General features: G+C 36.7%; 1 protein-coding gene across 6 annotated transcripts in view; it reads right to left on the bottom strand.

Annotated features, from left to right (window-relative positions):
- Nucleotides 1–6,987: 6,987 nt before the first annotated feature.
- Nucleotides 6,988–22,063, bottom strand: part of SOX6 (SRY (sex determining region Y)-box 6) — a 375,092-nt gene continuing 360,016 nt past the window's right edge. For 5 of the 6 annotated variants that reach the window (XM_009328553.1, XM_009328559.1, XM_009328557.1 and 2 more), the window contains 3 exons: nt 21,428–21,661; nt 18,699–18,915; nt 6,988–10,786 (listed from right to left, as the gene is read on the bottom strand). In XM_009328553.1, coding sequence (XP_009326828.1) covers nt 10,483–10,786; nt 18,699–18,915; nt 21,428–21,661 — 755 coding nt within the window. In that variant the 3' untranslated portion in view covers nt 6,988–10,482. The remainder of the gene's footprint in view (nt 10,787–18,698; nt 18,916–21,427; nt 21,662–22,063) is intronic. The other variant, XM_009328554.1, reaches the window with a different exon arrangement.

The following is a 22,063-nucleotide window of genomic DNA, read 5'->3' as shown; positions in this document are numbered from 1 at the left end:
TTTTGGGGGATTTCTTTTTCCCTCTCCAGCACTTACCCTTTGGTTTTCCAGCAGCTGCAGCTATTCTAGTGGAATTAACTAAGTCTTGCATCAAGTGTGGATTTCCTGATGTTTGAATAGAAGATACTTCATTGTGATTGAGTAGTTTCATCATTAAAATCAATAATCCCCAGATTTTCTGAATTAAGTCTGTTAAGTTTTAACCAGATCCTGCAAAAAATGGTAGAAGTTTAGCATCCTAAATATTTGAGATCATATGATGGACCTGGCAATTCAGTTGTACATAGACTGACTGTTTTGATTCTCTGGTTTTCTTCCATTAAAAAGAATAAATAGGGCTGCTACAAAACTCCTTATCAAGGCCCTTCATTGAAAGATCAGGCTGCAAACTTAATTGCTAATTTGCCCCCAATCACTTCATCAACCAAAATACCACACCGTGTTCCTGACTAGGAAAGGGCTGTACCCATTAGCAGCCCAACACAATGACTGTAGATGCTGAGGAATATGAGAACGAGCTGCAGATGTTGGCCAGGCTCAGATGCTCTCGTTAGCTACTATCTCCTATTGCCACTGTTGAACATAAAACTAGCGGGCCAGATGGACCAGTAGGAAAAGTCCAGTTACTATGTTTTCAATTTTGTAGGTTATTTGTGACTAATGAATTGTGAACATACAGTAGCTATAAAGACATCATAAGTCATCACAGGGTCTTGGCGGCAGAGATACCTTTCCACTTGCTGATTGTAGTGTCTTGCAGGCTAGGGTCCCGCTGCATGGCTGTGGATCATAGCACAATACTTATATTTCCTGATTTCCAAATATAACCCTGTGGGGCCTGACTTAAAAAGGAACCTAGTTGTGTCTGAAATGTGCTGTACCTCATTCATAAAATTAAAGCTGGATGTTGTGGAAGTAATGTAAGAGTCAGGGGGTTTTGTACTTCACATTTACAGGTTTTGAGCTTACATCCCATTTTTGAAACCTAATTTAAAATGATTAGTTGGTTTCTTCACACGTCCTGCTAGTAGCTAATTAACCAGAAGAGTGGCAAAAAAATACCCAAATAATCAATATGCATTTCTTTTGTAATTTGATTGTTTGAGGAGAATTATTTAAAGCTCTAATAATTACCTTTTTTCTTACCGAGTGATCCTTTGCTGATGAGCTACAACAGCAACCAGACCTCTAAGTAGGTTTTAATACAAGTATAGGAGCTTTTAAAGTCTGTGGTGTCAAAGTAAATTAAAGTGTCCCTAAGTAGTTCTTAATACAATTGACCACAGTGATTTCTACAGGGCAATTATGTTTTACTGTGTCAATCATCAAGGCATTAATATAAAGCAGAACAGCTCTGAAGAAATTTGTTATGGACTGTCATGTCAAGAACCCAAATGCTAACCTGCAATGGTCTTGATATTATTAGAACTACTAAGGGTCAGATTCCAATTAATTCACAGATTTAACAGTCCTCCACTGTAGTAGGTCTTGATACAATTAAGCAATAATAGATGACAGGAAGGATACTTCCTGGCAGTTAATGACCAATGGCAGTATTTGAAGGCCCTTAACCCAGCTGGTCATTAACTGCTCAGAGACACAACCTGGAGCTCATATTTTCTATTGTAAACCATATATTAAAGAAATAAATCAGCTACTGTTTTTCTCCTCTTCCTCCCCAACCCCCTTCCATGCTGTGCGAGCTGCTGCAGTTGGGCTACTGTGATAGCAATTAATTGCCACAGGAAAATCCCAGTGCAAGTAACCAGTGGGGAGACAGACCATCATGCCAAACCCTGTAATCCTGAAAACCCTAACTGCAGTGAGTCCTACGGGCTCCCAAGAAACCTGCCACTGCAGCTGGTGAGCAGAGTTTGTGTTCTGAGGCTGCGTTTCAGTGCTCGGCCAGAAGGAGAAACGCGTCCGAGGGAAGGAGAACGGACTTGAGCAGCAGGAGCGCCTCAGTTCACATCTTGGTTGTGCTCTGTCACTCGTTTGGTGCCAAGAAGTGGTTTGGCTTCCAGTGCAGTAGATCTTTCCTGTGATGACTGGAATAACAACAGTAACTTAGGAGGCCAAGAGGCTGGCTTATTACTCAATCCAGCACTGTGCTATCTTTCCCTTGCAGTGACCTGATGCATACACTGTATTATTAGTAAAATTTCTGAAGGCTAAGATGGCCATTTAGAGTGACAACAAGGCTAGCGCAGGGAAGCCAGCACAACCAAGTTGGTCAGAGGTGCTGGCCTCCAGGGAAGGAAACCAGATGGTGCCTGTGTATGGCCACCCATCTGTCCTGGGCATGCTACTCCTCTTGGCACCATGTGTGCGGCTCTGCGGCCTCCAACACAATACCTTATCCAGAAGATTGTTTTATGTGTGGAGATAGCACCCTGTCCTGAATGGTAATTTGTGCGTATTTTTTTAGATTGACATCTAGAGGTGTCAAATAAACATTTCGTCTCTTACTGCTACAGGAAGCAGTGACTTTTTGTATGCCATTCCTCAGCTTGCTTTTCATTGTACCTGTGTAACAACCCAACTGACACCATCAGTGTTTCCCAGATTACTGATCATTATTCACAGCTGCAGATTCCAGCAAGAAAAGGAGACAAATCATGTGGTAAGTTGGTAAGGGGTAGGGTTGGGGGAAACAGAGAAAAAGCTAAAAATTGGATGGCATAAGTTGACTTAAGTGGAGCAATATGAAAACACAGCAGCAGAGCATTGGACCCCATTCAGATGTATCATATGAAAGTAAAATTCAGGCCCAGTGACATGGTGCTTCATCTCCAGGTGCTTTTGACCTTAGTAGCTTAAGCTGGACTGACTGTGATCTAGTGCCTAATTCTATTTTTCAAACTTACGGTATGGCCTTTGCCATGTTTGTCAAACTGTTGTAGATTCAGTAGCAGAAGTACAGGTTTTTTGCTGCCTTCTCCTTAAGACCACTTTAGTGTTGCAATTTGACTGAGTAACTAGTTGATTGCTTACCAGAAACCAAAGCTTAAATTGCACAAGTCAATATTTATGTATTTATCCATTATAACATGTTGGTCAGCAACTTCATTACATCCACTTTTGACCCTGAAGTATTTCATCACGTAGATTCATAATGCAGTATGTCATTTTTAATAATTTCATGTATGATGCTCTCTCCAGGGAAGTAAGGATTCTTTCCCACTTAGATGTTTCAGGGTGGTTTGTGCAATAACTGAAACTAGGCTGAAATCTGATGTAATGCACAATCAAAATGTTCTGTTACATTACAGTACAGTACACTTCAATGTAATTTATTCTTTTCCTATGAGAACCATGACTAATTACTAAGTCAAAAGCCAATCATAATACTCAAATGGCAGAAGTTTACAGACATGGCAATATGGCAACTATAGGGTTTTTTGTTGTCAACTTTGGTTAGTTTGTTTAATGTTATATGCAGCGGAAAAGGGGAAGGCAAAGAAAGAAGAAACATGAGAACCGTTTTGTCTCATTCTACTCAATAAAAATCCTTCTGAGATTATGTTGCTACTAACAGCACTTCCCGCTTACAAAATTGACGGTACCCAGTGAATATTATCAAATTAGGTTGGTTTTCATGCATGTCTTTTACAGCATATGGTGTTAATGGATTTCAGAGGCTGATAAATGCCTTTGTAGAATGGAAAGGCATGGGGGAAACCTAAGAGCTGGAAGATTTAGTTGCTAAATTTAAAGGAGGCCAGCTGAACAGGCCTAGTTGCATTTTCCTGTCCATCAACTCATCATGGTCAATCTTTAATGCTAACTTCAAAGGAATAATAAGGGATGCATAGAAGAGGTCACACACACATCTCATAAAACAAAATTTATCTTTAATTTGTAAGTGTCAACAGCAGTACAAAAGATGGAGTGATGGTGAATAGATTAAGGGTAGAGAGGACAGTCTTGAGGTAAATGAGCATAAATAGGCAGTCTTATAGACACTCCCCTGAGGGGTCTAAACCCCTATCATGGCATATACTGTATCACCCAAGGATGACATGTTTAACATATCAGGAAAGCACCTTGTGCAAAAAAAAAAAAAAAAAAAAATCCCCCCCCACCCGAAACACGTAGGTAAGGTGCCAACGTACACCAGAACATACTGTATATGGACAGTGTCTTTCAATTTTGTCTTTTCCATTAATAACTGAGGCAGAGGAGGAGAAGACTCTTAAAAGTACCACTGAAAGATTATTTAATATTTAATTTACCTCACGTCAATACTGCACAACAAAATCCAAGAAGTCTGTTTATGCAATGAAGCAGAGCTAAGAATAACTATTCTCTTTTTTAAACTGAGAACAGATTATTTTTTTTAAATCGGTATCCTTAGCAAACTTTTTTCTTTCTTTTTTTTTTTTACTGTATCAAGAGGAGAGTGTGAGATGTGATGGCAACCTTTAAGTTCATTTAAAAACTTTACACTGGACTGTACAAGATTTTTTTGATAAACTATTTACATTTTCAGACTTTAAAACATATTCAAAGCAGCAATAGACACTAGTTTTTCCTCTAAACGCCCAAATAATTACCGGCCATGGGCCCAGGTAGGTACCTGCATTGTATATAGAATTTCTACAAAGAAAACCTGCCCATTAAGTTAGCCAGTGGGTGTCCAACAAGCAGCCCTCGCCATTAAGAGCTGCACCCACAGTGTTGCTATAGGAATCAAAGCATAGTACCTTGACAAGAGAGTCTCAGTTGTCCCAACAGCTCTACACAAACTTTACAATTTGAAACAGCAGCTAGCATGTCAGTCCAGCATGTCAGTGAATTGTGCTGATTAAATTAACATAGAGTACAATCTCACAATATACATCACAAACAAATTACAATGTCAGGAAATAAGAGTTACAGTAAGATAAGTTATGTAGTAACAGCTTATAAGCTTGTCTTAATGTAATAAAAAAATTTTTACATGGGAAATACAATAATGAATGAACATAAATGCTAAGCATTCTAGTTTGCTACAAGCTGAAGAAGGGTACAAGAAAAAAAACGTTGCTTTCTAGAAAGCAAAACACAAATGACAAAGGAAGACAAACGGAGAATGCACACTAGCAGGTCTGCAATGTGCAGCATACAAACAGTTAAATATTTGCACATTCCCCATACTCCAAGAGCACCAAGGACCTCACTTGTGGTTTTTAGAAAGCGGAAATTACAAAGCAAGCCATGTCACTAAGTTGCTTTATAGCTTTCATATTGCCATAAATACCAATTTGATAAGTTTTCCTTTAGCCCAGTTCACCCCACCCCACCCCCTTTTTACCCAGCGTGTGAAATCTCAGAATACTTCTTTGTCACCATTTCCAACAAATCTGGTAGTTAAAAAAGGGCGATGGATTAAAATGAAATATATTTGCATATACATTTTTTTCCTTCTGTAGCAGGACATTACAGTATATCAAAAATGTAGTTTGAGCTGAGAAAAATCACAGATATTAATGGGTTATATTAAAAAAAAGGTTTGGGGGAAGTTTTTTTTAAAGGAAAAAGAGTGTTTTGTAAAAGATAAAATGAGGTCATATAGTATTATTCTTTTAAAAGAACATGCTTAAGTGCCAACTTGAATCTTAAAAAAGCATGCAAAACACCAAGGGTCCAAGCCCGTTCATTAACTTCTCATAAAAACATGAAGAACGCTATCATACATTCTGCTGGCTGCATCTCCAATGCAGTTGTTCGCACTGTGGCCCTGGCTCAGCAAAGTTTGCCCCGCTTAACACCAACGCTTTACTGGTCCTCATGACCGCCATGGAAATACTAACATGCTTAATATTAAGCAGGTAGATAAATGTTTTGCTGGGGGAGGATGGGGGTGTTAATCTTGTAGTATGTTTTGCTAGGAAATGATTTTGCAATGCCATGCCTTTGATATGACCAAAAAACAAAACCAGAAAGCCCACCCAGAGAGAGGACTATGTTTTAGATTGCATTGGGAGGTGGTTGTGTTTGTACTCAAAGCAGGAACTGCCCACAGCTGACTGCTGTACACTTTGCACAGGGTATCGTATTTATTGTGACTAATGCTGCTGTTTGTTTTGCATTCCCATCCTGGAGCAATCCCATCTTGTGCCCTCCCCCTGCCTCATGCTGCTCCTGAGTACACTGATTTAGGAGCACATCGTGATCCCAAGTATTCTCAGCAGGCAGTTTCGCAAGCTAAATGGTGATGCCCAAACATACAGGCAGACCACAATTGGGCCACTTCGTCAGAGTCATTTCTCCATGTAAACCTGAACCCTGGAAAGCAATTCTGTTTCCATTAAGACTGTTGTCTTCCATTTTTATGAAGTATGAAGTGAACTATTCTAGCTGGTATCAGACTGTTTCGGGAGTGTTCTTCTCTTGAAAATAAGTATTTTATAATTTTCCAAAAAGAAAATATATTGTATCTGTTAATTAAATAAACTGTCTGTTCACAGAGAAAATAGTATTACTATATTTGTTCATTACCTGAATGGAGTTGTTATTTTTTTCAGTCAGAGTTATTAAGGGGGGCTCAAACACTATGCTTAAAAAACAATTCCACAAGTCCTCTTTGTGTATTGTGTGAACAATTTCCCCTGGTATTATAGCCTAATATGACAATAACATGATTTAATGAATGTAGAAAATAAAGGTTTGATATTAAGTCTTGACTGCATTGCAAGGGCCATCTTAGTCATAATAATCTTTCCAGGGATATGCTTTTGACTTCCAAATGCCATTCTTGTTAAGAAGTAAAATATCTGATCAGTTTTACTTGGATTCAGAAGACTAACTGTGTTTCCTATCAAATGTATCCAAAATTTGGTATGTTTAATGTATCAACTTTCTAAAAAAGAAGAAAGTATTCTGTGTTTGTGGAATATGCTATTAAAAATCAGTGAGAGCACAAGTGAGGCATCTTGCTGTCCCAGCTACAGGTCCACAATACTGCGCTCACACTGCGGGTGTAAATTCAGCATCTACATGAGGTACAGTGACTTGTCAGCATTTAATATGGACCAACATACACTGATATAGAACAAAAGTAAATACATAACTTATACTTCACTAAGTATCCATGAACAAAAAATAAAATTCTATTTCCTATGTTATATTTACACAATTTAAAAAAATTCTAAAATGAGATGGTAAATTCATCAAAAACTTTGTTTTGAGCTCCGAATAATAAAGTAAAAATGTTGGTTTTTATCCTTATGATTGTCCTTCCTTGATTTCTACTGACATTTTAGAGCCAATGTCGGCTAATAAATAGAATAAAATGCTCATATGCACAATTCAGATTCAAATATGTTCCTCCCACTCCCCCAGCCAATAAATGCAATTTTTACCAGCTGGCGATTCCTGAACAGCCAGTCATTTTCAAGAATGTGGCTTTAACATACAGAGCATCAGCATTGAGGCAGGGCTGGAGCTCAAACAAAGTGTTCATACATACATTTATTTTGCATAAATAAATGAAATAACAAGACATAAAAATGACTCAAATCCGGCAACTGTGAGGCAGGCCCACACGAGTCGAAACAGATGACTTTTGTTCATGTAGTTTTCGTACAACAGTTTCACATTAGTCAGAAGTGATAAAAAATACCATTTATATCCAGTGCTTATAACACTTACGAAACAACATCTGTGAGTGTGTGTTTTTTTGTACTACAAGCAAAATCAAGTTTCAGTCCTAAAGAACAGTCCTTTGTTCTCCACAAGCCTGCAGAATATTATTTTGGCATGGTCATAAAATTTAAAAAAATTAACCAACTAATCTAAATGTTTGCCTTTGTGCAAAAAAATAATTACATAAAATACAATGCTAACAATACAGCATTCTACCTATGCAACAAAGCCAGAAGAAAAAGAGAGCAAGAGAGAAAGAAAGTGACATGGGGGGAGGGAGAGATACTTCTAACTGGAGAATTATGTAAAACATTAATAAATAGTCATTTTTTTAGGAAATAATGGTATCCTCCCCCCAATCTGAGCTGAATGTATTAAAAACAGTTCAAATTCCCAAGCAATTATAAGAACAAAAAACACTTTCTATCAGTACCTTAGCCAGCTTAAAGAGGGCGCTCACCAGCTAACGACACAGCATATGCCTTTAAAGTCTTGGCTAGACCAGTTTATTGCTTATTAGACATGGATTCAGAACACATTTAAATAAATATTAAAAATATAGCATTTTGTTCCAAATTACAAAATGGTCAGAGAAATTTGACCATTGTGTTTCTATGCCACTATCTTTATAAATTGTCCTGTAAATTGAACAATGTTCTTTGTCCTGGGGGTTGTTCTCGCACATTTAAACGTGATTCCTACAGTGGCAACAATGGCTATCTCTGCTCAAATAGGTATTAGTGGGGCCATGAGGAAAATGACTGCTCCTGATACAGCATCTTGTCATTGCACCTCATATTAATTTCTGCAAGATAGGATGATAGCACGAGGATAGCCAGCATTAACACTATACTTCTTTCATTGTCTGGGCCCTAGACAAAGCCCGTTCAGCTCTGTGGGAAGATTCCCACAGACTTCAAGAGGAGCTGCTCTAGGCCCACTCATACCTCTCAGCCTGAGTCTGAATTTATCACCAATGTCCTGAACATATCCAATTTGAAATAAAAGCTGAGGGAGTTGAGGAGCTTCAGCACATGTATCCATCAGGCCCATTGGATCTGCATATATATACAGTGATGTATATATACTCCACAGGAGTGGAGTGTGAGGGAAAAAAATAAAGGCAATTTCTTCTCTGTCTCTGAAATGTCATAAATTCACAATCTTTGAATATTTCTCTCTTGTATATTTCCCAGAATTTTCTCTAGCAATTGCATTGTTTCTAGTAGTAATACAAATTTTAGTTTCTATAGCACCTTACATCCAAAGATCCCAAAGCACTTGACAAGCATTTATCAAGATCTGGCTCACATTCCCACATAACTAACATTCAATAAATATTTTTGATGCACCATTTTCCCAGCTTTGCAAGTCAGATATTTGTGTGGCTTTCCCTCCCCCACTAGGAGTCTCCCATATAAATCACTGCATAAATACTTAAGATAGCAAACAGTTCCTTCAGGTGACAACAGGAACATGATGTACGGAGCCATGATTCACTGCAGGATTCTACAGGCCCTAAAAATTCATCATGGTGGACTCTACATGCAGTTTGGATTTTACATCTGCCTTTGCTGTCTAAGTATAGAGGTTTATAACTAGCAACACAATTTTTTAGGAATACTTGTACTGTATGTACATATAAAAGTACTCACTTTATTTTGCATTACATAAAGCAGAGTGTTTCCAAGAGCTCCTTGAACATACAGTGTTACAGGAACAACTGAATTTCTCATTCATAAATGTCATGTTCATTTTAGTAGCAGGTGCACTTTTATTGTCATATACCTGTGTAATTTAGGGGAGGAGAAAGAAGGGGTTCTTTAAAATATCAGTAAGGAATTGTAAGTGTAATGCCACCAACAGTACTTTTAAAAATAAATATTAAGTATTTGGACCCTTGACATTCTGGAATGAATAAATTATTTAAGAGAAAATGTGTTAAGACTGAATGCAAGGGTTAAAAGCAAAGGGGTAGAGAATGTAATCAGAGGTGGCCTCACACTGCTAAGACAGGCCCGTCCATAGCTGGTGATCGCTCTTTTGTGCTTACTTAAAATTTCACACTAATGGCACATCAAGAGGCAAAAGCAATTGGGCACATGCACTATGGCAACCATGTTCACTACTTAAGAATATCCTGTCTCCAGATTCCTGAGTACTTTACCATATTCTGGAAAAAATTAGGTTTTATATATAATTTTTTTAAGATGCCAAAGGATTGTCTAAGACTTTACAGTGTCTCCTTTAAGACTTTTTTTTTAAATGTTAAGATTCAAAAGTTATGAAAAGTTTGGCACATCAGAAGTTCAGCTATACATATGGAAAAAAATGGAATTCAGAGACTATTTTTTAAAGACAAGCTATGATGCACAGATGTGCACACTTGCGGACTTGTTCTGTTTCACTATATGAAATCTGCAGTTTTTGTTTTCTAAAATAATCCAGAATAAAAACACATTCACAACCTGTAGGCTGGCACAGCATACCTGAGTGAGAATGTATAACCCCCATCTAAAACAGTAACTTAAACCTTTATCAGCATCCAAAAGGAAAAAGACAAAAGGTAAGACTTGTAAGACAGCTATTGATTCATATAAGATTTCAAGTCCTGATGTCTGATACTTAGTATATGTCTTCATCTAAATTAAAAAAAAAAACAAAAACAAAAAACCCAAGTTCATGAAAAATTAGGGAAACAATCTGTCTCACACGTTAAGAAACATTTAAGACCATTCTGCTGATGTAACTGTAGGAGCCACACATGCATGCAGGCTCTTTTAAGAACTTTTGTTCAAAAAAAACCCCAAAAACCCCAAATGAGTCTGAGTACTTTAATTCTGTGAACACTCCTCAGTTGGCACTGACTGCCTCATGGGCTTCGTTTTCACTACTATAGTCTGATTTGGGATCATCCTCATAGTCCTCGTACATTTCTATTTCATCCTCTCCATTTATCATTTCATTTCCAGCAAGGCTTCCGCTGTCCGTCTTCATACCATAAGTGCTCTGAATGACGGGGATGCTGGGCTCAGGGCTCGCAGAGGTGCTCGAGCAATCTGATGTCATCTGAGGTGATGGCGTGGTAGTCGCCATGGTAATAGCACCAGGATAGACAACCCCCGTTCCCGTGGTGATTGGAATTTGAGGCTGTTGTCTGGAAGGAAAAACAAGAGGGGAACATGATTTCCTGTGTTCAGAAGAGGGAAGACCTTCTGCAAGTCCAAATGAAAGAAAACCATGTGGTTTCCTAGACAGGCTGCATGCATTCCTCTGAGGTTCACAGTCTGGCCCCGTATGGTATTGGTTCATCTTAGCTCCCCCCAAGGACAACTAGAGAGTAAACTGTTTAGTAACTACCAGACATTGATTCTTTTATGTATTGTATATGTTTGTTTAAACCATACTGCAAACTAGCACTTGGACAGAGATCATCAAAAGGCTTCAGGCACCTGTGTGATGCCTAACTGCTACTGTAGACATCATGTATCCAAAATCTACATCCTCCAAGCTCCTGACAAGAACTTCTGTTAATGAGGGGACCTCAAGATTACCTGTAAGTACCTAAAATGACAGACAGGTGACTAAGTAACATTGTCTAACTGTAAGTATGTAATTTACTATTTAAGTGCTAGGTAGACTCCTACGTCACTTAGAAATATTTTTGATATTTCATTGCTGGCTTTTGATTTTTGTTTAAATCCACAATCAGAATGCCATTTGTTCTTCAGGATTTAATGTGTAAGACAGTTTTTGAAGCAAAGTACTCTAAAAAAAAAGAACAAGTGCTCTTTTTTCTATGGTAATGGACAGTCTACAGAAATTAAGGCTTCCTCCTGAGGACCCAATGTCAGATCTGATCTATTGTGACAATGTAAATACATGGGAAGACTCAATTAAGGTGCACTACCTCTACTTTTGACACATCTTGCCTTCTGATATCTAACTTTGCACTACATAATGTCTTTTTCATGTGTATGTGATTTTAAGCATACTGGAGCAATACCTCACTTCAACTAAAATAGGCTTATATCACTGCCAGTCAAGCAATTCAACACAAGCTTTACTGTAAGCATGTACATAGTTGTACTAAGTGATGCAATGTCTCTTCTTACAGTGATGTATGTATATTCAAATGCTTTGCTGAGTACAGGTCAGGTTGCTGAACCCATTCCATGGTCAAGCACTTACTGGCTACAAATTAATTAAATCCACTTCTTACATTTGGGGTAATTAACTAATAACATACTTTCTGTATTAAAATACTCATACAAATATTCGCATATTATTTCTGGATCATTACCTTTAGTAAAGCTAAGAGAAAAAGAAGAGATGTAACTTGTCTGAAGGAAGAGAATCTCCATCGTACTTTAGATGTAACACTGAATGAATATACTCCAGTACCAGAAATATCTAAGTGCCCTGGAAGATGCTGTTTTAGTACTGACTAGTTATTGAACATACATGCCTATTTTCATAATCTGTCTAAAGAATCATATATTTCAATGTATTTCCAACCTTCTTTAGAGCAATATTGACCAAGTATTAGAGAACTATTATATAATTTTAGCAGGAGAAAGTGTCAAATGTGTTTGAATAGTCGAACGAATCTGTAACTTCTTGACCACTGTGTCATTCTATGCTAACATTCAAAAGGATATTCCATAAACCAGCCTCTCACAAGTCCTTAATCATTGGCTAAATCAATACACAGAATAATGTAAAGCTTATTTACAAGACCCTAAACGTTGAGTCTTTATTGTTCATTGATCAAACTCTAATTTTGATAAATATCACACTACAGAGTTACTGGGAAACCAAAGTCCTTCAAGTTTGGGAACCAATGCAGACAGTCAAATCATGAACACGCTGTGTAAGATAGTATTAAAATAGCATGTAGTACTGTCATTGCTGGTGCTGCTAGCCTGACTCTTAAAGCCTCTGCACAGCTTGAGAAATTCAAACATCTGTTGTATAAGTATGGTACACCTGGCTAGCAGCGAGCAAAAACATCGCAGTAATTCATTTGACACAGTCATTATACTCCTGTTTGCAAATGATGATTTGCAGATGATTTACAAACAGCTAGGGATTTTTCACTAAATTTTCACTTTTTAAATGGTCTGATAAATGTTCTGTGAAAACAATTTTCGGCCAATGTATTTGCTTGCAAGTGATTTTCTGCAAACATCTTTCAATACTTTATCCATAAAATTGAACACCTACCTCACATGGGAACATTTCTGTTTTAGGATTGCATGTTGTCAGGAGTATAAACTATTACTGTTAAAAACCCACATGTACCTCCTCCACAACTTTTAGACACAGAAAATGTTCACATTAATGACTGTTTCCACAAGCAAAGGAAAAAGAAACCCACACATGTTCACAGCAAAATTCTACATAGTTGTCACCAGGCCATACACACTTAATTATCTCTAATCTGCCCATCTAACAACTGCTGTACTAATCTTTTTCCGATATTTCTTAGAATAAATAAATTCACAAAACAAAGCATTCCCAATCGTTCATCAAAGAACACCACACAGCATTAATGCCAAGAGATGTTTTGAGAAAAGTTGTTTTTACAGCTCTTATTAGAAGAGCTGTAGAATATACTCAAAGACTGATAGAGTGCAAGCTGCTCTTGTGTTATAGATGACACTAAGGATCAGAACCCTAATATCCACCCCTACCCCTCCCCCCCCAAAAGTGTGCATTTTTTTAGAAGCAAATTGCCTTCTTACAAGCAGCAAGAAGGAAAAAAATCTGTTTTGGACAGGGCTGTGAGGTGTCTTGATAAAATGATGGTTGTCAGTGTTAAACCCTAAAGGACAGACTAAGTTAAGAAATTCAGATATTCTTTCAAATGTTTATCAAGTCAGCAAAACTCTTTTGCATATCCACATTTCAATGGGACAGGGTATATTTGTCCAAGTACCACCCATTTCAAAGTATGAAGGGAGCAGGTCATCTGAGCATAGAGAGATACCTTTTACCTGAGAATGCACCAAATGCATGGCTAACTATAGAATGAATCTAACTGGGAAAGTTAAAAGCTTACTGAAATTGTCATTCATAAATGCAGTTCTTCTTTACATGTTAAACCAAAATCAGACGTGGTGTGCATGCCTGCTGCTGGGTGGGTAATAACTGTGAGCTTTAAATTACCTACATCTCACCGTGGAACTGTAAACGTGGTAACTGTACCACCTAAATGGGAAGTGTCTCAAACTGCTACCCATTTGCTAGCAAAAATTTGCTAGCACTTAAACATGAGCACCCACACACCCCCAGTAACTGGACACCTACGTCTCACTTGAGCCCTGTTATTATTTAGAGCTGATCAGGTTGTCACTAAATTCTGCTCAAGTTTCTGCATTACATCCCAGAAAGCCTTATTGCAAGATATCACAAACTATATGGATGGCATATGTTACTGGAGATGAGCGTTATCATTTTCTAAGTAATTAAATTTTATAGGATGGCGAGGGGGGAAGAAATCAGAGCATTTATTTAAATTCTAACCACTCTCCCTGAAAGGAAGAGTTGGAGTTTCTAACCTATGACTCTGGCCATTATGTTTTCTTTCATTTGTAGTTCTTAAAGGCATGCATGTTAATGGTATTTTTTATAACATTTAATTCCACATGTTTAATCCTTGTATCTCACTGGAGTTTTGCCTATCACAGGACCTTGGAGTGAGGAGATAAAAACATACTTTGCTCCAAGCTGCAGGTTACAATTCAGCTTAGTTGCACATGGTTAAAGCAAGGATGTTTTCTGCCTGGTTAAGATTTCCAGAACCCAACATTAATCTTCCTATCTCTTCAGATCTGTGAGGAATGGTGACGCATGGCTATGTACCCTGACTTCAAACCACTCCTGTCTCCACCATCTCCTCTTTGCCAAAGAAATCCTTATGTGGCCAATTACTACAGGTCGCTTGCCTCTCTCTCTGCCAGCGTTGCTAACATGTCTGTCCAGTCTGGGGCCAAAGATTTGGCCCAAAATAGTTAGGTAAATATAAAAAAGGAGGTAACATGAAAATTCTTAGACCAACTGACCTGCTCACAAGTTTGTGGCATTAATATTCTTAGGATTTTCCTGGAGAATGTTCCACTTCTGACTTTTGCAAAACTAGCTAAACATTTAAATTGGCAAATTACCATTGTTTTCTGATCCCTTCCCAACTATTTTCTGACAGCTCTTTAAATGACTGAAGCAAAATCAATTGCATTAAGGAAAATGCTTATACGCTACACACCCCTGAAACTTACATTCCCATACGGAATGAAATAACAGTAAATCTCACAAAAGCACCCATTGTGTACTTACTTGAAGTTCAAGCTACAGGAGTATAATATTACAGCCTTATTCAAAACTGTAGTCTAGCAACATTCAGACTATGTGTGTACAGTAGTTATAAACACTATAAAGGCTTTATTCTAAACATCTTACACTGGTAAAACACACAAAGTTACTGCTTACATCATTTCGCAGAGAAAAATATATATCATATACTTGTATTTAGAGTGTATTAGACTGTAAAAATGACTGAGAATTGAATTATTTTTGTAAGACAAGGCAACAAAAGACAGACTCTTAACTTAAAATGTCTGAATTTATGGCTTATATATGATCCATTTGTTATTTCACATTTATTTATGCATTACAAAAAAAGTACCATTGAAGATAAATTGTAAATCACTTGAAGTCTGTTCAGGGATTAACTTACGCTGAAGTTATTGTTCACAACTACCCATTAATAATTTTATTATTAAAAATAACTCAATTATTTTAAGGACACAGCTGGCTTCAGATTCAGCTTCCACTAGATTGAAAACAACAAAATTTTAATATACTCTGCATTAAACATGAATTATTTCTGTATATTATCTGCCTCATTTGGAACAAAATTCATTCATGTAGGGATGCAATAGAAGGCTTACGCACATTTTAAGTTCCACTCTGTTCTTTAAAATACTTGCCAGTTCCTAGATTTTTGTGCTGGTCTATCACATATATAACATTTATCTAAAAACATGAATTTCCTGCCCAATTTATTCCAAGAAATCTTCACTCTCATTCAATTCTTTGGAAGCTTTTCTTCAAAAATCAGAACAGAACCTCGCCATTCATTAGCTTATTTCTCTATTTTATTTTAAAGCCTGGATAGTTTGTATATTGAGATTCTCTAAACAACTTTTGTGCATCTTAACCAATGTTTATCAAAGAATGCGGCTCACTGAAGTAAGCAGTATGAAGTTTTTGCATCTTAAAAGTTCAAGCAGTGTAAAACTCTTTCTATGTTCTGGGGGGTGTTTTAGTTGTACACATGGCAGGATTATTCTATGCTAGCCAATGGCTCAGCTAAGGGGATCTGGTAGGAACTAGCCCTTACTGGGTTGCTTAAGTCATAAATGTAGATTTGGTATAAGAGAATACCAGACACAAATATGAAAGAATACAATTTTTCTTGCTATTTATACTTTCCTCTAGCTATCTGTTTTGAAGGTCTATCTTTCTCTTCACACATCTCCTATTTATCTTTTTATTCTGTGATGACAATTTTTTACCATTTTGGCATACCCATTCCCAACTTAATCAGTATGTTCTTTAAAAAAGAATAAAAACCAGCAGGACTTCAAGCAGTCTGAAGCACTTGGCACATTTCATTGGAGTCTATTTTGTACTTTTGTTCTCTATCTTGCACTGAAATATTTACTGTAAACATAGAGTATATTCAATCCTAAAAAGCACATTTGTCTCCTATTTCATTATGAAAAGGAAACTGCATCTCAACTCTCCCATTTAGAGTTCTCAAGGACGGTTTATGCTGTTTGTTCCATAAAAACAGTGGAAAAATGATGGGTGTACGAGGTCAGTTAGGAAAACTGTTCCAGCTGATGCTTTATGTGATATTTATGTTAAACACAAGGAAGAGTAAGGTTAAGAAGTTGATGGGCTCAATTACTGTGTTTCACTTAATTATAATCTGATTTGGATGAAATATTGCTTTTTATTACTCAGTAAACTATTCTGCTGAAATAAATGGCGCCATGTTTTATGTTTCAGTTCAAAAAAGCTGTCCTGGTCTGGTTTTTTTCACCTTTTTTGCTTGGTCTCTTCCAAGAATTTTATTTTAATTTTTTCTTTAGGGAAAAAGAGGATTTGGGGCAACAGTGGGAAGTCACAGAAAAGCATGAAATAATATTTTTAAATTGCAGCCTGTGTTTCCTCAGTATCAAAATTTATATTCGTATTGAGCTGCAACATTGATCTCATTTCACCTTTATTGAACGCATCCGTTACACTTCATACCCCTTTTTTCATTATCTGCATAACTAAAAGTCATTGTTTCCGGTAAAGTCCACTGCATCTTTATAGAAGTGCACAAAGGTAATTTACTCTTACTTTAAAACTTCTTCAACATGGATAAGAGCAGTGTGAAGTGGACTTAGGTTAAATATGAATTAGAACCAATCCTTTCAAGAAAATGATGACATTCTCATGGTCTTTGTGATCATACTGTTTGATATATGACAAAGATGTTACATTTAGGTTGCACCAGCAGTTTAATTTTGAATAGTTTTCATTATTTTTTTTTAAATCACAGTATCACTCTTTAAGTAGGCACTTTTAGAAGTTTGTTAGATCTGCCCTCCATATTCACCTCCATATTTAGGCACCACTTCCAGTGTGTAAAATGCTACTGCTTAATACTGTTTTGAATTAACAAACAATTGTCAAATTGTTCAGACTGCTGTTTTGGCATTTCTTTTGCATTTCTTGTCTAGATGTGATTTGGTCTGTCAATCTGCTTTGGAAGACATTAGCTAGAGTTTCATTCCCTCAATCTGAATATAATTTGTGACGTGCTGTATGAATACAGATTTCTATTTAGAGTTCTATGTACAATTTTGATGGAAGCCTATTAATAAACAATTTCCCTTAGAGTGAAGAATAAAATACAATGTCAAAACTATAGACTGGAAGATTATTTCAAGATATCAGAAACACTTCTATTTACTGATTGAAGAAAGAGCCCACATTGTTGCAGGCTGTACCACAAAATAATTGACGGCAACAGGAGTTCTGCACCCCAAGCCAAAAATGAGGGCACATAATCGACATCAAGGTCAATTATCCGGTAGTGAAGTACCCAACAAAAGGAGACTATTATGATTAGAGAAATAAGCAGAACATTGTGAATTTGGAAAGGCTGGCACTGGAGATAGCTTTTAGACTCTCTGTAAACCACCAGAAACATTGTGTTAGAGCACTGAGCATCACCGATTAATTCACAAAAAAACAGGAGAGAGAAATCAGTTATGGTGCAGTTGTTTTACTGGACTTCTGTTATCTTTAGCCTGTAGATCTTTCATAGTGCTGCTTTCTCTGCTGAAGACTAGGTGAAATACTGTTAAAACACACACAATGTTTTTAAAGCTGTGCCAGGATCTTTTTGATCCATATATTCCGAGTTGTAAATCTACCCAGTCTATCTATACACTACTTGAAAGACTCTTCCTAAAACATGTATTTTTTAAAAATATTTTTTTCCACAATTCTATATATAACAAAATTCCTAATAGCCTCACGCTATGATGTCATTCATTCATGTGTGTTCCTAATGTAACTGCTATTATTCCTGCCCCTTCTCCCTTCCCCCCCTCTCCTGACTCCTTATTCTACACTGGAATAATCTTTTGTGTTTTTCTCTTTGTTCTTGTCTTAATTTAGGAAATGATCCTGGAGTCATTACTAACCCAGAATGGATTAGCTTACTAATAACTCACAAAAGACATGATTCAAACCTTTCAGGCTAATGGGAAACAACTTCTTTTGACTTTAAAGAATTCCACAATCAGTCTCATCATCAGCATTCAGTGGCAAGCTGATAGCTCTCTCCATATTCCATGATATATCTTATGTTTTTAATAAGGTTTTACAGGTTCAAATCCTTACCTTCTAAATGACATTATTCAGTGACTTAAACAGATAAGTCTATTTGTTTTCAAGCAGCATGCTCTGTCTTTGAAAACAATTACAACAATAGTACTCACCCTACGGTAAAAAACTGCCTCATCTCCTGTCTTCGAGACCTCATCAGTTGTTTGTATTCACCAATACGCAATTTCTTTCCATCAACAATGCAGGTACGTTTTGGTCGAGGTTTGTATTTGTAATTAGGATACTTTTCTAAGTGGATTTTACTTAGCCGTGCCTGCTCTTCATAATAAGGTTGTTTCTCTTGATTTGACATGGACTTCCAGCGAGATCCTATTAACACAAAACATCAGAGTGCTCAAGTAAAGCAGGTTTAGCTTTACGCGTACACATTTCAACATGCCTTCTTGCCATAATAAACAAATTTTAAATAAGTTAATTAAATAAACTGATTTGAATTTACATCAGCCAGCACATATATTGAGATGCACAACCTGAGACACCTTAAAAGAATCTTGACTTTCAGGTATTGCTGCAGACCAAACATATGTAAATCTCTATTAAATAGGTGCACTTAAAATCAATTGTTACTTCTCAAAATCTCAGCCTCATGCTGCAAAACAGACTATTTAATTTTTTACAATATGAGCATTAATCTGTGAATAATTCTATACCTTTGTAATACCACATACAGTGTTATGGTTAAGTAAGGTCTACAGCCGTACTTTTACTGTTAAAAGCTTAACACATTGCCTAGGGATACATGCTGCTTTGATAGTTCTATGAGGATTTGGTTTATACACTCCTACTAATAGTTATTAATACCTTGCTAGGTAGCAGGAAAAAATTATCAAAACCTTATAGATTCAACAAAATTATGAAAAATTCCTTGCTGTCTGGGTATCTTAAATTTACTAATCTTCTGATATAAGCTTGGCATAATATTGGCACCTTACCATATTTTAAATCCTATTATGCATATTATCTTCTGGCCAGATGTAATAAATGCACAGAACTGCACTGAGAAAGTTACATTTAACAAACATATTTAAAAAAACCCAAAAACAGAGAGCACATTGTAATTATATACACCACTTCAGGTACTGTAAACTCTCATTGAAAGCTGCATCAATAAAAAAGTTTAAAAATTAACACAGCGTACACAGGAAGAGGAAAAAGTATTCAGATCTCTTGTATTGTTTATAAGGAGCTATCTAAACACTTGAATAGAGAAGTGATTTTTTTTTCCAGGGGATAAGAAATGCAGAAAATAGCTTTTTGGTGTCTTTTAGATGAATAAAACAATTACAGCTGTGGTAAATGTGGGTGGAAGCTATTCTTTTACCAAGATTTTTCATACATCAACAAATGGAAAAGTTGTATAAATATTATCCGTAGCCAGCAATACTCTGTGTCAGTTCTAATATTTCAGTCTCTTTTCTCATTGTCCTGGAAAAGTTGCACAGATATTATATGGACATAGACTTATTTGTGGCAGAGCAGATACTGACAGGTTAATTCCATGGTTAACAAACACTCAATTGCTGGCACTTCTGAAATATGTATGCTGGAAGTTTACATTTTAATGAATACAGTTACTATGCTCCTAATAGTTTTTTCACAGAATGCACACAAATAATATAGATTCCCTACAGCTGCCAACACTGAAACAGTGCAGGTTTTATACAAAACTGAAAGGCTATTCATATAACTTACTTATATAGTAGACAAAAATATGAGAACTACTAAGTAAGACTTTGGAAGTTTTAGGACAAAGTAACATTTATTTCTATGTATTCTCGCCTCTGATTGAACTAACATGCAACAAACTTTGGTAAGAATGTATTTGAACTCAAAGTTTACAATGAAATTATTACAGAGGAAACTTGATTTTTACTTTTATTTATTACGAGTTATATTTGGAATCTGTCTTTCACTTCAAAGACTCAGAAAGCAAATATAGGTTTTAACATTTCACCACTCATTCTCACGTATGTTTCTAATTCTCTGGAGGGGTCTTAAAAAGCAAATCAAAATTTCTCAAAAATGAGCCAATTTATTTGCACAGTGGCAAAATATAATCCGTGGTATATTCCCTGATCGTCCCAATCTATACAAATTAAATATTAACTATGGTGTCTTTTAACTAAGCAATATTTTAACTGTATGATGCTAGTGCTTCCTTAGCTTTTTGAACATTGTAACATTTTGAATCAAACATAATTTTGCATGTGAGCAGGTATGCAAATACATGTCTTTTGAACTGTGGCAGGTTTCCTTCTTCAACACTGCACTGTGACATAAACCTTTGATTTTGATTTTGTACTTTATTAATTTTTTCCCAGTGATTACTCCAGCAAGTACTCCATTTTGCATTCAGGTGATTTGTAGTTCAGGTGATTTCTAATGGGATCTTGCAATTAGACCTTTTATCAGGATACACTCTTGCAACAGATTTCACAAAACATTCCTTTTGAACGCTGCTAAGTCTTTAAAGCATGTTGTGACTGCTATTGAAAATAAAAAGCATTAGGGAAGAGGCAGAAAGGGAAAAGGAAGGGAATGAAAATAAAGACAATCCATGAATCTTCATTTGTATAAGTTTCAGTAATTCCAATTTCAGTGAACATCTCCCAAACAAAATATGTCCTAAAATTAGATAAGTTAAGTTGCATATCCAAGAAGGAAGTAACTAGCCTGTGTCACCAATATAAATAACCTCATCTTTCCACAGCTCCAAAAATAACTAACCTCTGTCAATTGCCACTACTATAGCAGAGCCTTCTAAGCTTCCCTCAGTTTTGGTTCAGTCACAGTCACGATTTGTTCATTGTCTTGCACTTACCTAGGATTTTGCTAATGTTGGAGTTGTGCATGTCAGGGAAGGCTTGGAGAATTTTTCGACGCTCATCCTTTGCCCAAACCATGAAAGCATTCATTGGTCGTTTGATGTGCGGTTCGCTACTGGCTCGGCCCCGCGAATCCCGGTAGACTCGAGCTTCAGCCACAGTGGCACCTCCTGTTGGCCAACAATAATACTGCTGTAGTTTAGCTGCAGAGCCATTCATTGCTTTACTTCCTGTAATGTCAGGGCAGGAAGAAACAAGATGGATGCAAAACATTATTATGTGGATTACGCAAGTGCTTTCAGTGCTGTGTTTATTTTAGCCTCATTCTCTTTTTCTCTCTCTCTTTTTGCTGCCAGATCTCTGAGAGAGAGAGACAGAGAAAGAAAGGATATCCAGTGATTTCAGTGTAATTGCTCAGGCTCACCCAGCTGAAGGCATCAACATCTGAGTGAGGAAACAAATTGCACTGGTATTTCTCCAGTTAAGGTATGGAGATTTGAAAAAGTTTCCGTTTGGGACTTTAATACAGCATACATGTTCTGAATGCTCAACAAAATTCACATAAAGTTACGCCTGGGAATCCCAACTGACGTAGACCTGTTCACACAAGTAATTTACAATGACATTGCTGC

The sequence above is a fragment of the Pygoscelis adeliae genome, unplaced genomic scaffold, assembly GCF_000699105.1.
Source record: "Pygoscelis adeliae isolate BGI_AS28 unplaced genomic scaffold, ASM69910v1 Scaffold166, whole genome shotgun sequence".
Lineage (NCBI taxonomy): Eukaryota > Metazoa > Chordata > Aves > Sphenisciformes > Spheniscidae > Pygoscelis > Pygoscelis adeliae.
This window is presented reverse-complemented; position numbering and strand designations above follow the sequence as displayed.